The 15,717-nt window shown below is 36.8% G+C and overlaps 1 protein-coding gene across 1 annotated transcript; it reads right to left on the bottom strand.

Annotated features, from left to right (window-relative positions):
* Positions 1-3,039: 3,039 nt before the first annotated feature.
* On the bottom strand, positions 3,040-15,661 carry LOC117329361 (integumentary mucin C.1-like). The gene is made up of 6 exons (XM_033887284.1): positions 15,526-15,661; positions 6,929-7,034; positions 6,701-6,745; positions 5,246-5,433; positions 4,258-4,547; positions 3,040-3,765 (listed from the first exon to the last, which is right to left on the bottom strand). The coding sequence occupies exons 1-6, from the start codon at positions 15,595-15,597 to the stop codon at positions 3,312-3,314; spliced, it is 1,155 nt and encodes a 384-aa protein (XP_033743175.1). The 5' UTR covers positions 15,598-15,661; the 3' UTR covers positions 3,040-3,311.
* Between the last annotated feature and the right edge of the window lie 56 nt (positions 15,662-15,717).

The raw sequence follows: 15,717 nt of genomic DNA, 5'->3' as shown, positions 1-15,717 counted from the left end.
ATGATACACAGCAATAACTGTCAATGACAACAACATCATCAATCGTCCTTGTATGAAGCGCTATATAGACGCCCCAATGTCAGATTATGTTTTATGTGAATTCAACATTACCTTATGTGTACATGGTCTGATCTAAGTTCGCATTTAATAAGGTAATGTCAAACGCAGTCCTGTTTCTGAGTGTTACGTCAGTCACGTCCTTGAACAAATAACCTTTGGTTAATGTGACAATGTGAAATAAACCTTAATTAAGCAGAGTCTACACCACACTCTCTGTGATGACGAGGCGGCAGTGGATACCGTCCGATATTGCATTGTCCTTTGTCTTCATTACGTGGTGTCAAAAATTGATAAAAGAATGTGGAGATGTTTTATAGTCGCAATCGTGGTCTCGGTGGAAATAAATCTTTCCTTGTTGCCATACGACATCAACATGCCCGATGGTTATTAGTGAACCTGTGCAGGAGCTGGCGAAAATATGTCTGCATGTCGTAGGCAGCGACTAATTGTGTCTCCTCCCCTGTAGGTCGGGGATGGTTTCTCTTCTGTTCTGTTTAAGGAACATTGCAGACCCCAAGATTAAGGCCCGCTGTATCCCAATACATGTTGATCACAAAGGCGACTAAAAGTGGTCCACTGAAGAATCGGGGATTTTCTTCCGTGTCTTCTATAAAGAGAACATTGGAGAGACCGAAATAGAACTTCTACCCTCATTACAACACTTGGGATATTAAATTTCTTCTTTTCTCCCCACTAATCTTTCTTCCTGCACTGTGTATACTTACTCTAGATGTCTCCTTGACACCCGTCCTCACAATGTCCTGGCTGCGGTGATGACGTTATCCCCTAAAAACAAGGACTTAGATAGTGTGTCTAGTGGTTTCGTTGGTACTATCCCGGTTCTCATCACAATAACTTGACATACTTGTGATGTTACTTTTCTTGGCGTGTATCACCATTACGATAACTTGACATACTTGAATGTGATGTAACTTTACTGGGCGTGTATCCTCATTAAGAGAACTTGACATACTTGAATGTGGGCTATGAAACTTAAAAAAAAAAACTTTACTGGGCGTGTATCCTCGAAGCTGAAGACGCTTCATCTTGCCAGAACACTTTGTCTTATACTACGTAATTTTTGTCAAGGATATCAATGTATAACTTAAGTATCACGAAGCTAATATTTCGCGATTGTTCAAGTCTGACCTAATTCTTTTGTATTAAATATATACATTTGTGTAAATATATTAATGAATATTCGCTTGGTGTAAAATTTCGCCCTATAATTAATTTCGTTTACATCGATGTGTTTTGGTGTTTTTTAACTTTTGAAATACAAATGTATCGTTATATTTGTCGGAGTTGTTTAGATTCAAGTGTTTGTGGCGATGAAGTGATGGTATTGCTGGGATCAAAGATATCGCTATGCTTGTCCAATAGTTTGTCGAAAAGTCATAGATTGAATTTTTAATATCAGTATTGAAGCTTTTAGTCAGAGTCCAGATCCAAAATACGCAAGGGTACTCGATACGGTTTGCAGGAAATTGTTTTGCGACTCTTTGACTCCGCGTAATAGAATAGTCCATTAATGGCGTATTGATGACCTCGCTGTAAATAGCCTAATCATGTGATCATCACTTTATGACGTGAACAAATTTGGCAGACATAAATACAGCTTGATAGAGCTGATTAATTTGACGTTCTGGTGGCCCCTGTTTGACGAATCACGTCACAATGTGATGGCCATTGAATGGGGAGGACAGTAGCTACATGTGACGGGAAATCGACTTTTTCCGGTTTGACCGCCATTTTATCAATTTGTGCAATTAGTATGAATTCATTGTTATATAGATCGAATCGTTAATGATGTTCAAACACAATCCACCGACCGGTCCCTGGATGTCAGTATATCGACCGTCATTGGCCACTTTTTGACTGGGCAGCAAGTAGATTAGGTCTGAGTTGTGTCTACCAAATTGCTCGAATTGATATTTCGTAAATGTCAGAAACCAATAGATACCCCATGCGACGTATTACTTCAGACTTTGGTAGCAATCAAAACTGTTTTTAATGGACACCATGGTATGTTTTTATTTTCCAGTAACAATGTTTCATGTGTTAGTATTTGGTACTGACATTCAAGTTTTTTCTCCAATAAAATAAATGGGTGTTACGCGTGAAGCGATTAGAGTCGTGAACGTTTGCGTCTTGAAATAGTGAATGAGCGTTGATTCTTAAATTAGCGCCACCTTCTCAAAATTTAAAATGTGGAGACCGATGTCTGACAAGAAAGTTTTACACACCATATCATTATAAACAACATAGCTTTCCGGTCTGGTTTGTCGATTAAGACTAATTCAATGGATTTATCGGGGTTTTCATTGAAATGAAATATGGTCATCAATTAAGGCAACCGAACCGACATTTGAATGAAATCGCTTCAATATTCAATACAAAGTGATTCGTGTGAACTAGCTGTGTTACAAAAGTTATAATGGAATTGTTTATATTATATAATGATGATTTACCATCTGCTTAAGGTAATGTTAACCTTTATATCCAAACTATTGCGGAACTCGTTTTGATCAAATTCTGTTATAATATATTAACCCCGCTTGTTGGCCTGGGTGGAAGCGCGCGATGTGTCTTACTGTTGGATGAACACGGAGTGCCAGGGGGAAATCCAAAGTGGTCAAGCAGACGACCCCATACCTCAAACAAAATTAAGGTACAAAACTAGTACATGTATAATGCTGTCTATCTGAAAGCCAAATTTTGCACATGGCAATCTATTCCATTCGAGGCCTGAACCACTTTCATGTTACATATTGTAAGAGTAATTCTTCGTCATCTAGTGGTATTCCAGGGTGACTATTTTGAAATCGATCATGTGACGGACGTCAAACAAATATATTGCCGAGTGATGTTTTTACTAATCCTGTTTACAGGAGATGCGCGCGACAGCCTCCTCGCTATGGGTTTACCACGAAGATGACCACATTCCGTTTAAATGCAAACTTTTATGTAGAAAGCCTATACAATAATACATATTTTATTAAAACACAAATTTACAGACAATAATTATAAATACTTTGGAACCCCGATAAAGGAGGAAGAGGCCGTCACCTTACTATAGGGACAGTGAAGGTATATTTTGTACGGTTAATCAATAGGAAAGCACAGCCTCAGTCAACATTATCAACACATTTCTCTTGAAAGTTCTGTCGTATTCCAATATTAAATCTACGGAATGTATACGCACAGGTCCTTGAGCACTGCAACAACTCTCACGTTCTAGAAGGCAGAAACTAATGGTATGGTCGACCAGCCTTCCATCTTCGGACTAACTCCCTGCGGTACCTTAGTCCAACTAAGTTGTGCAAACTGAAGGAATTAAAATTCAGCATACAGTGACATATTCCATTCGATAGCAACACTGGTGATTGATTCGCTTGACATGGCTTTCGTTCGCAGATTTCCTCAGGACTGAGGGGTCTAGTGGTGGTAGTGGGCGTTGTGGTCGTTGGATTTGCGGTTGTAGTTTGTGTCGTGGTGGTGGTGGTTGCTTCAGTCGTGGTAGTAGTAGATGGTTGGCTAGTGGTGGTAGTGGTAGTCGCTTCCGTCGTGGTAGGTTGAGGAGTGGTCGTGGTTGGATCAGTGATCGAGGTACTCGCGACTCGATTCATTGCTTGTATCTCCTCAAACGTCAAACCTCCAGCCAGAAGTACCTCATTGATTTCGTGTATCGTCATCATGCGACACCTATGAACAGACAAAATTGGCCGTGTTGTATGCGTGCTTAATGTTACAGTAATCCTAAAGCTTTGAAACCATGCGTTTATTTACTTATTTTCCTTGGGTCAGTTTCATCAACGTTCCTAAACTTACAATTCTTTAATTTAGAAATGTCCATGGGAACGCAATAGAGTATTTAAACAAGGCTCATTAACTACGATTTCTCCCTCCAATTCCTATGGATAATGTAAAGGATTACTATGGTTAAGGAACGTTGGTGAAAATGGGCCCCGTTTTTGTTTTGTCATCTTTTAAACGATTTTGAGATACTAAACATCCAACACGGAAACCGTCATGAACATTTATTATGAACAACGTAGTTGGGCAGGACCGTTCTGCTTGCTAAGCTTTAAAATGAAGGATGGTACCAAATGCTTCGTGTAAATCTATCTGTATTGATTTGTATATCGAGTATTGTAACCAGTGGGTTATTCGGTTAAGAAAAAGAGACATTCATACCTGCAGGCACGTTCATCGAAGATGGTGTGCGCACCGACACAGTCCATTCGGCTTATACAGCGACATTGGCAGCGTGTGTCGTCATAGTAATGATCTCTGGATTCACAGCTCTGATAGTTTAGACATACACATTTACAGTCGAGCTCGGAGAACTCCTGCAACATATTACAGTCACTTGGTTGAACGGTACACCGAGGCTCACACGCAAGATGCTCCTCCACCAACTCGGTATCCATGCCAATGAATTCGAAAAAAGGTGATCCTGGACTCGGAAGACGAGTCTTCGCCGTCTGTATATATATAAAGACGACAAAATATATCAAGTTTGATAACGGTACATGTATAGCAAACGAAAAGTTTCCATGTTTATCGGACTATACAATCATCTTGTTCATTAATCCGACGGTTTTTGATATTTTATTGGTCTATTAAAAATCTTATATGGGGCTATATTTATAGTTTTAAAAGACCGATAAAACATCAGAAACTCTCAAACTAGTTGTCTGTATGATTTGTCGTAGGACGTTTTTCTATTAGACAGTCCCGAAACAATGTACGTTGGACGAAATGTGTAAAATGATCATCTAACATCCTACTGGAAGCATTGGGAAATAGCAATGCTTTCTAAGACAACACCAAGATACAAATGTATATTGAACACTATCGTTGAATTTGTTGCACTTGAAACGCGTCTGATATGATAATGATTTTATACTCCGTAATATTCATTCTGAAAACTTAGAACCAATAATCACAATTGCCCCAGAAATCGCAGCTATATTTACAGTATTGTACCCTACTCGCAAGCCTCCATCACCTACATAAATCACTACCATATCAATCACCATTGTCTTGAATTAAAACAAACATCTACTATCGTTGCATACTATTATCCACAAATCCTTTCCAAAAACATCTACCACTCCCGCAAATATCCACTTCCATCTCAATAGGTCACTACCAGGTATCATCTTTACAGGACTCTCACCTGTACAGGTGTGGTGGATATCCTTGTGGGCACACAAGTCATCATGCTGTTGGTGCAGCAGCCTCCGCACTTTTTCGTCCGGGTACACGGTGGCCAGTACATGACGTATGGGTCAGGATTTTCTCCCCCGAAAAGCTGTGTTGCAGGGCGAGGAGTACAAGGGTCATACTCGGCCATCATGATTTCCTCTGAAGATGTACATAAATTTGTTATACTGCAGGCTGATGAAGGTTTCATATTATCATGCATCAATAATATTGATACTATGCATACTATACTATACTAAACAATAATAAAACGGTTCGGTTGTCTTCGTTTAATAACAGTAGCTCCATAAAAATTCAATAGTAAATATATGATATGACGATTATTTTCAAGGCCATCATAATGAATTGCGTGATAAGCATTTTCGGATTTCGAAGATTGTTGATCGCAATACAGTCAGGAATTTCCTTCAAAGAATGTTGACGTCAACATATGACTACTTATTGATAATTCTGAAAGAAATATAATATATCGACTATTGGTTACACGGAAAGATCAAAGTAATCCATTTTTAGATTACTTCCTATCTGTTAAATGAAATTGATTGAAGTATTAGCTAGACTATATACACATCCCACATTGCTTTCGTCTATTTAGTTTCTTAGGCCCTTACCATCACTGACGAGTCCTTTAGCGAGGAAACAACCGTATGATGCATTTTGATTAGTGTTTGGCTTTAATGTGTCTAACTCTCAACTTATATTAAATGGTGTTGATATAGCGTGTCTTTTGTACACAGTCATACGTTTGCCAGCGTGTATTTACAATGAACTACCGGTATTTGTCAGTCTAATGAGGTAAAACGACCATGTCTATTGTCGGCAACGGTGGAATCAATATATAAATTTATTTTGTATTAAAACAACAACAACAACAACAAAACAAAAAACACCAAGAACCAATAACAGACTTATTACTGAGTATACAGTTCTGTATTTTGCAGGTAAGTAGATTTTTTTTTTTTTTTTTTTTTTAGATTTTTCATTTTTATGAATTGACATTGGAACCAATAACAATAACAGACTTATCATACTTTTCTGTATTTGGCAGGTAAGTAGAGAAAACATTATTTTTTTAATATTTTTCATTTTTATGAATTGACATTGGAAATCAAAGTACATTGTACAAATGCAGCAGAATAGACAAGCAATTACAACAACATCTTTTTCAGAACTGTAGTCGTTTTAACTGTAAGGTTGATGATAATGTTGGCTTCTGAATTTGAGATAAAGTCGGGTTGTTATGTAATAAAACTTGGGATGGTGAAATCTGGATCTGTATGGACGCTTTCCACTGCCTGTTATGTCGGTGTGTAATAAAGCTCCATAATTAGCTGGAACATGACCCATGGATGAGGAAAAATTCTCCCAACACCCACCCCGTGTCGACAATGTATAGACAACTACTTACCCCCACCGACTAACATCTTCTCGCCGGACTCTCCTGATTCGCCCTCTGTCAACAAAGTATTGTAAAATTATAATTGTGTTGTTTGCAAAATGGTAAACAGTGCCAAATGATAAAAGGACGCTTCAGTTGTCCAAATAGGACAATATAAACATATGAATTTATATCACTTAACATCCCAATTTAAGTGAGCAGTGAGAAAGTATGATGTTGGTAAAGTAATATACTTACGTAGATGGGTAATGTTGATTCGCGTTCCGTTCCACCTGACATACTTGTCGAAAAACTCTTCAGTAGATTTAATAGTGAAGGCAGTTTTCATGAATTCTTCTGGAGACTGAAATATTATGATATATAAATCTGTGTAACTTGTTATAGTGTGGTTTCCTATAGACAAAGGTATTACTGAGTTCTTGATAATATTATACTTATTTTAGATTTCAGAATTCTCAACAATTAAAAATAATCACATCTGGTACACGAGGAAATTTATTCTATTTAGTATGTTTCCTTGTATGAAGTCAAGCAGAATACGCATACCCTTTCGGAACGTCTGGTCCAACTCTCCTGGTACATTTTAAGAAAAAAAACAATAAAATGTCTGAACACATCATATGAAAAGGGTCTTATACACTTCAAACCTAACCACGATGCTTAATTTTGTAATGATTAAATGAGATGTTGCCTTCCGATGTCAAATTTTAGGTGTAATCATGTATTTCTTTGTAAAGTAGCTAACACGATGAGAGCCAATTGCATTTGACAGAAAATCAACACATCCACAAAGGGCGTGAATATTTAATTAAACATTCTGAAACTGTCTAATAGTAAGGATATTCGATTTCATTTGTCAAAAGTCTTTCCAGTTTTGGTATCACAACTGTCGGATCCAAGAACATCTATTCAACTTTCAATTAATAACAGGGTATACCGTAATATCACATCAAAGATATCTTCAATTACAACTCTTATTTCACTTCAACTGACTTCTTCTATCCTGAATAAATACATTTTTTTTCTTTTTCTTTTTCATGCTCGGAACAGTGAATGTCGTATTCGAAAACGGTGATCTTGGGCAATGCCGCATTTATAGTGTAATCATATCCTAACCGGTCGTATTTTTCTGACAATGGGTTAGCCATTTTTCTGACATTTTCCCCGCAAACTTCATGTTGAACTTATCAACTGAGCTATCTCGGTCAGTGGACACAATCCATGCTTTTGGCGAACGCTCAAAACAAACGCTAAAAGTGTGGTATTGTTAGAAATATTTCCGAAACAAAACAGAATAAAAAGAGAAGAGAAAATGAAGATGCAGTCGATTGAGTTCAAACGTGTTCATGTCAAAAGCGAACACCCAGTTCTGTAGGGAAAATTACCGCAACACACGTCTATAGCGATCATAGAGTGATTAACATAAGGCAAACTATTTTCACATCTCCACTTAGCAAAGAGGGTAAACAGTGCGTACAATATATCCTCTTCATAAATCTAAATACTTCGTATGAACACCAAAATGGTTTTTATTTAATTGTTTGTATTGGCAAATTCTGAAAACAGTAATTGATTATGAATAATACGATCAAAACTCAAAATTTTGTTGACAAGTTTTCCCTATAGCGCGAGACTGTCAGTCGTTTTAAGGGGGGGGGGGGGGGGGGGGGGGGGGGGGCAGGAAGCTGGAGTCTTTAGCTGTCATATTTTTCAAAATGACCACCAATATTATTCATAGAATAATCTTAATTTATTGAGCAATCGATTGAAATTATCCGTCAAACAGGTCTTGAAAATAATACATGTACCACGTTTAAAACGCTTATTATGTTTATGTTATTTTGGTGCATATTACGATATCCCATTGGGATACAGCTGTGTGGTCTTGTATATTCTTCCTAAATCTTGCATGAAGCTAAAATCGTGCTATAGTTATTATTTGCTGAATACATCTCCCGCACAGAACCCCTCAATACTAGGACATCGCCCTGTCAGTGTGTCAAAGGACAAGACAGGTTATGGAATACCTCCCCCGTACAGTACCCCAATACTAGGACATCGCCCTGTCAGTGTGTCAAAGGACAAGACAGGTTATGGAATACCTCCCTCGTACAGTACCCCAATACTAGGACATCGCCCTGTCAGTGTGTCAAAGGACAAGACAGGTTATGGAATACCTCCCCCGTACAGTACCCCATAACCGATTCAGTAAATACCGAATCCACCAAGTATCGTTGTGAGATGTTCTAATTACAAGTGACACTCCGAACTGATTTCGTATTCATACCGTTTTACGTGTTGGCCGCTGGGAATTAAGCCTCCTTTATATTCGATACAGACTTCATATTAGTTTCCAAACAATTTATATTGACTGTAGGTAATTGTAATGGTTTGTCTCGAGAGATGCCGAATTGATGCCAGAAAACCACCGGATCGACATATCGTATGTAATTTGACATGATAAAATCTCAGGAACATTAAACTGTGACACACCAATGAAAATAAAACAATCACACGAACTGGTACAATTTGGCTATCGATGCTGGAGGTGAAGCGGGCGATTATCTACGTACACTAACACGTACTGTTGTTAATATATTATTTCATACAGCACGTGATCAATTTTGCCGACAAGACATAGAAAGGGAGATGGTCAGGTACCCAGTTAGCCGGTCCCGATAGAAAACGGAATTCCTTTATTAAGTGACGTATTTAGTGCAAGATAGGAGCTTTGGTATACTTTGTTTTCATAAGAGTTCTATCATATTCCCTCTTCACGAATAAGAAATATCCATCAAAAAAGCAAATATTAGCATCCGATTGGCAATGTTTTATAAAATAGTACTAAATGATTCGGGTCCAGCTTTTTAAATTTTTTTTTTTTTGTTTAGAAACTAAAAGTATTCGTGCACGGTATTACATACATTACATATGTTGGGAGCCAGAAAGACACGTTTTATCAAATGATTACCGAAACGTTTCGAACAACAACAAAAGAATACAGCAATGTGTTATAGTTAGCTCGGAGAGACAACGCTCACAGTTACCAGGTTAGAATCCCATCATAGAAGGCGCCAAGAGGTGACAGATGGGAAGGTAACTGGAGATCGTTTTGAAAAAAATCGTGCGTCTCCCTTTCTCCTTTAACAGACATTGAATTTTTACACAGCATTAACCTTTGACTTTGAGGTCAAGGTTGCAATCATCCAATGACAGAGCACATTCATAGAAGAAATCTTAAACGGTATAAATCGTTTCGTTAGACAAGAAATAGTTTTTGATATTTGTACTTTGAACCCTGACTATGAGAATAAGGCTACAATAAACAAACGACATAGCACTGTACGACTGCTTCAGGTGATGCAAGTACATGAATATTGCAAGTTTTTTAAGATGTCTTCGACAGTTTAGAAGTTCTGGCCACAGGGGCTTGGTTTCGGGTTTTTGAGTGACATATGACATCAGTAAACAACCACAACACTATAAATTAAGTATTCGTATACATTCTAAAACCTTATAAAAAAATCGGTGTTATCGATGTATAAAGTGTTGTGGTTGTTTACTGATGTCATATGTTACTCAAAAACCCGAAACACCGAGCCCTGTGGTTTTGGCCAGGAAAAGAAATTGCCATTCATAGAAGGAGAGTTCGAAGAGGAAACATTTTTTTCTCATGATATAATTTATTTATTAATTTATCAGGTAACAATCGGGAACAATTAAACTTTGACCAATTGGAACAAGGTGTGGATCGTGAAATCTTTAAAAACAAAAACAAAAAACCGAAAATGGTGTTTTAATTATTCAAGATCCAACCAAAAGTTGAATCACATCCATGGAGCAATGTAAATAGTGAAATAATCGTAACGGGCACTAAACTATGTGGCGCCGTTTTACTATTTATTCCCATTTGGTGATATCACCTATTCGAATAAGTGATATCACCTATTCGTCTCATTAAGTGATATCACCTATTCGAATAGGTGATATCACCTATTCAATCAGTGATATCACCTATTCGAATAGGTGATATCACCAATTCATTTTTCAAATAAGTGATATCACCTATTCGAATAGGTGATATCACCCATTCGAATAGGTGATATCACTTAATGAGACGAATAGGTGATATCACTTATTCGAATAGGTGATATCACTCATTCGAATAGGTGATATCACCAATTGGAATAGGTGATATCACTTATAAAATTCTTAAGTGATATCACCTATTCGAATAGGTGATATCACCTTTACGAATAGGTGATATCACTTATGAAATTTTATAAGTGATATCACCTATTCCAATTGGTGATATCACCTATTCGAATGAGTGATATCACTATGGGGCGCCGTTTTACTATTTATTCCCATTTGGTGATATCACCTATTCGTTTCATTAAGTGATATCACCTATTCGAATGAGTGATATCACCTATTTGAATTGGTGATATCACCTATTCGTTTCAATAAGTGATATCACCTATTCGAATGGGTGATATCACTTAATGAAACGAATAGGTGATATCACTTATTCGAATAGGTGATATCACTCATTCAAATAGGTGATATCACCTATTCGAATAGGTGATATCACTTTAAAAAGTTCTTGAGTGATATCACCTATTCGAATAGGTGATATCACTCATTTGAATAGGTGATATCACCAAATGGGAATAAATAATAAAACGGCGCCCCAAACTGTACTAAACGTGGTTAAAAGCAGCCTGATCACTAGGCCCTACTAAGTAGAAAAATAAATGTTCCTTGCAAATGTTAGATTTGTCTAACCATAACCTGCAAGCGCAATTTATAAATCACAATACAAGCAGGACGCACGAGCCTATGAACCTGCGTAATGACTGTATTAATTGTACTTTAAATCATTTTCAACCAATGGCAGTTGTTGAAAATCGGCTTGGACAACGTCAGCATGATAAACTATACGACGTAGTTCGTTAAATAAACTGATAGGAAATCAGCTGATACTAAAACATTGGCCAGTTACACCTGTGTAAATAATACCTACATGTAGAGTACACGAGGTAGTGATTTACAGGTGTGTTTACACTACTAACAATATATCATCCTCATTAACACGAGTGTAAATTACTCCCTCCTCTATCGATTCCCCACATCGTTTTGACACATTTAAAATAAAATATCTCGTCGCCGCGCGCCCTCCTGTCACTACATAACATTTATAATGGTGCAGACATATCGGAGGTAAACATGTTTTGTTTATATCCCTATATTATCTTTATAGAGCGTACTTGCTCACAAGTTTATCAGAGATAGCCTATGACGTAAAGTCAAATCCTTATCTTCGACTGGTTGGCACCTCGTCCAAATCCTTGCCATTTGACCTCATCTCTATTACCCTCTTTATAAATCGACTTTTAACCAAGCATTTGAGATAAAGACCAAATACACATTACAGTGTAAAGTAGACGAGGACCAATTAAGAGAACATAACGTTTCATAATTCACTGCAGAACAATAATTATATCGTCTTTTTTCGACGACAGAACAAAATAACGAAACACGCAGCGCGAAATAACGAAAATCAGATGAGATAACATCACTGTTGGTCCAAAGTATTTCACCTTGCTGTTTATCGTTATTTCGCCCTGCTGCGCGAGATAACGATATATAATCTTCGTTTTGTTGATTCCGCGGAGCGAGATTACGATGGTCATCGTTTGCTTTTGCCGCGAAAATATTCTTATCGTCTTTTCATTTCGCAAGGCGACAAAGAGAAAACTCTCGCTGGTTTGCAATCAGATGACGATAATTAACAATGGTTAGCATGACGTAATATTAACGATAAACAGCGGTTCAATGGTACATTTTATCATTATATTGTTCTGTCGCTCTTAACAAGCTGATATAACGCAATGTCGTATATATAAGTCGCCAGAGGAGAATATTACATATAATACATAGTCTTCCTTACACTACTCAGCCGCCAGAGAAGGAAAATATTACATATAATACATAGTCTTCCTTACACTACTCAGCCGCCAGAGAAGGAAAATATTACATATAATACATAGTCTTCCTTACACTACTCAGCCGCCAGAGAAGGAGAATATTACATATAATACATAGTCTTCCTTACACTACTCAGCCGCCAGAGAAGGAGAATATTACATATAATACATAGTCTTCCTTACACTACTCAGCCGCCAGAGAAGGAGAATATTACATATAATACATAGTCTTCCTTACACTACTCAGCCGCCAGAGAAGGAGAATATTATATATAATACATAGTCTTCCTTACACTACTCAGCCGCCAGAGGAGAATATTATATATAATACATAGTCTTCCTTACACTACTCAGCCGCCAGAGGAGAATGTTATATATAATACATAGTCTTCCTTACACTACTCGGCCGCCAGAGGAGAATATTATATATAATACATAGTCTTCCTTACACCAATCCCTACTCATCCACGAGTTTCGCTCTCACAAAATGTTCTAGTGCGGACTCCACTGATTTCGGAGATGCTGTTAATTTTGAAAATATAATACTGCTCAAACTTAATGTGAAGAAATAATGTCTCTAGAAATGTGTCTAGTATGTATCAATATCCTTACAGCTGGTGTGCGAATTTGACCTCCTCTGCTAGATAACTATAGACTCGTTCTATATATTTTGATAACACGAACACGGGGACTTGAGATGTGTAACCCTCCGTGTTCATTAACCTCTAAAACGTTTGTAAAGGTGCTATATGATAGGTCTTAATACAACGGAGACGGATTAATATAAGTTTTTAAAAAACTTGTTTCTGAATCCATTTCATGCTGTATTTTTTTCTGATTGTGTCTACTTTTCATGTGTTACCAATGAATGAATAAAATAAAGTTTACATTAATACATCTAGACTGTAACACGTTCCCATTTCCTTGTGAATGAGAAGTACTTTAAAAGCATGCCGATATAATATTCATCGTCTGATACCCCCGGCCGATTGCACTACATAACGCTGCAAGTGGCAATGCAAGCGATCGTGGGTGGCCGACAATGGACAGTATATAATGAATAAATTAACGAACATGTTGATAGTAATTTTATTTTAATTTCTGAATTTCGATTTATATGTTTATCCGAACTTTAGATACGATTTTAGTCGTTGTGGGTTTACAATATCTGTGCTGGAACTAGAACGATGACGTCAGTACATTTGCAGAGCGTGTTGTTGATATTTCGTGCCAATTTAGTCTCATTATAAGTTGTCTGTTATGTGTAAACGTATACTTTCCTTATGTACTAAATAGATAAAAACAACATGGACACTTTCAGTGGTATTATTGAGATCGTACATTGGTTTTGGTGATATATTGTATAAAATGTTCCGAAAAATAAACTATTTTTAGTAATCATGTCAAATGTATTTATCAATTAAAAAAGATCTGAATTGGTCGCGATTTTCCAAGCTCGTTTGTTGATCTGACGAGAGGTCATTTATTTACCTTATAAAGTGGATAAATAGTTAAAAGGATAAAATCGCAGAATATCTCCAAAAGAGAAGCAGTTGACATGCATTTCACATACTTTATGTGTAAATTGGATTATTGCAGAAAATTGCGTAACAGTCAGTGCGTGGTGCCAGTTAATCACCAAGGAATAATAAAAATGACATGACCACAATATGCTGGTGATAATGAAGCATACCCCTTTAATTACGAGTCATATTCAATATGGACCAGCATTAAAGATTCAGTGGCATTTTAAGTGTCTGCTTCCGATTTTAGTGGAGCCACACCACAGCTTCCGTAAAAAGTCCCCCGACCTCTACTCCGTCACATGATTGAGTACGGACTGCGTGAATATTACACAACATTCGTGAATAATTAAAATCGACCAGGAGCTTTGTTTACCTAAAGCAACGATTTTCATCTTTAAGCGGAACAAGTGTTCCCTTGGTTACCCACGACAGCATAAGACGAGACCTCCAACTGGTTCCCAAAACGACCACAGACTTAATCATGATTAATGCATAAGGACCAAAATAGCCCTGCTCTAAGGCATTTGTTACCGACGTAATCGACTTGTATTGGTAAGCTACTCGTGTTTACAGTTTCCAATAGAACATGGGTTTAACTGTCTGCATACGATTGCATATATACATGATGCAAACCTATTACATCAAAATACTAACTGGAAACGCGAGCGCATTCAAATCACATATTATCTATATAGCTGTTTCCGGAATATGAGGGTAACACATGTTAATTATGTAATACTGTACACTTTATAGACGTATCAATGTTTACTGGTGAAATCATCAGTCCAACATGTCATGATTAATGCTGGGTAAAATTAGTAGCATTCAAATAAATGTTTGGTGTCGTTTTCAGGAAATCCATCCATTGCATCAATCTAATCATGCATGTCTATAATAATCATTTGAAATCGATGTATATTACGAATCAAATTTTAATTAGTAATTAACACAAATATTAGGCATGTGTGGCATTAAGCATTATTTTATACTGATTATTATCAACAACTGGAATTTTTTTTAAGTTCGTCTTAGGCTGAATTAATTGATTTGGATAGTATAAAATTTATTTTTATTCTACTTTTTAAAATTTCTTTTTTTTTAATTTTCCCAAATTGTTATATGTTCTCTTATTTGATCAAGACATTTGAGAAACAAAGATGTATAGATCTATCCTACAGATAGTAGTCACAATTATTTCCCCGTGAGTTATGTACATTGTATACACAAATACTAAACATGAATGAAGTATCTTAAAATTCTTGCTGCACTTTGAGAAATATTTTTTTTGGAATTCATACTTTATATCATTATAACTTACCAATATTCCATGACAGTTGGTTATCAGTGTCAGCACTGAAAACAAATACCACATACATTCCATCTTTAACATGTTTCGGTATCACAAGAGAAAATATATTTTGCCAGAATACTCGGCAGCATCTCCGGTTTTTATCACATTGCTAATTAGGTATGCAAGTGTCAGGGGTCAAATATTCCGTGCGAGATTAAC

This window comes from Pecten maximus, chromosome 6, assembly GCF_902652985.1.
Source record: "Pecten maximus chromosome 6, xPecMax1.1, whole genome shotgun sequence".
Taxonomy (NCBI): Eukaryota; Metazoa; Mollusca; class Bivalvia; order Pectinida; family Pectinidae; genus Pecten; species Pecten maximus.
Note: the sequence above shows the minus strand (reverse complement) of the source record. Positions and strands in the feature narration are given on the sequence as shown.

Bases quoted from the DNA above. Each gene is read 5' to 3' on its own strand.
- LOC117329361 (XM_033887284.1), bottom strand. From the start codon at position 15,597: ATGTTAAAGATGGAATGTATGTGGTATTTGTTTTCAGTGCTGACACTG. The intron at 6,746-6,928 runs GTAAGTATATTA...CTTTGTTGACAG, and splicing joins AATCAACATTACCCATCTAC to AGGGCGAATCAGGAGAGTCC. The intron at 5,434-6,700 runs GTAAGTAGTTGT...GTACATCTTCAG, and splicing joins GAAGATGTTAGTCGGTGGGG to AGGAAATCATGATGGCCGAG.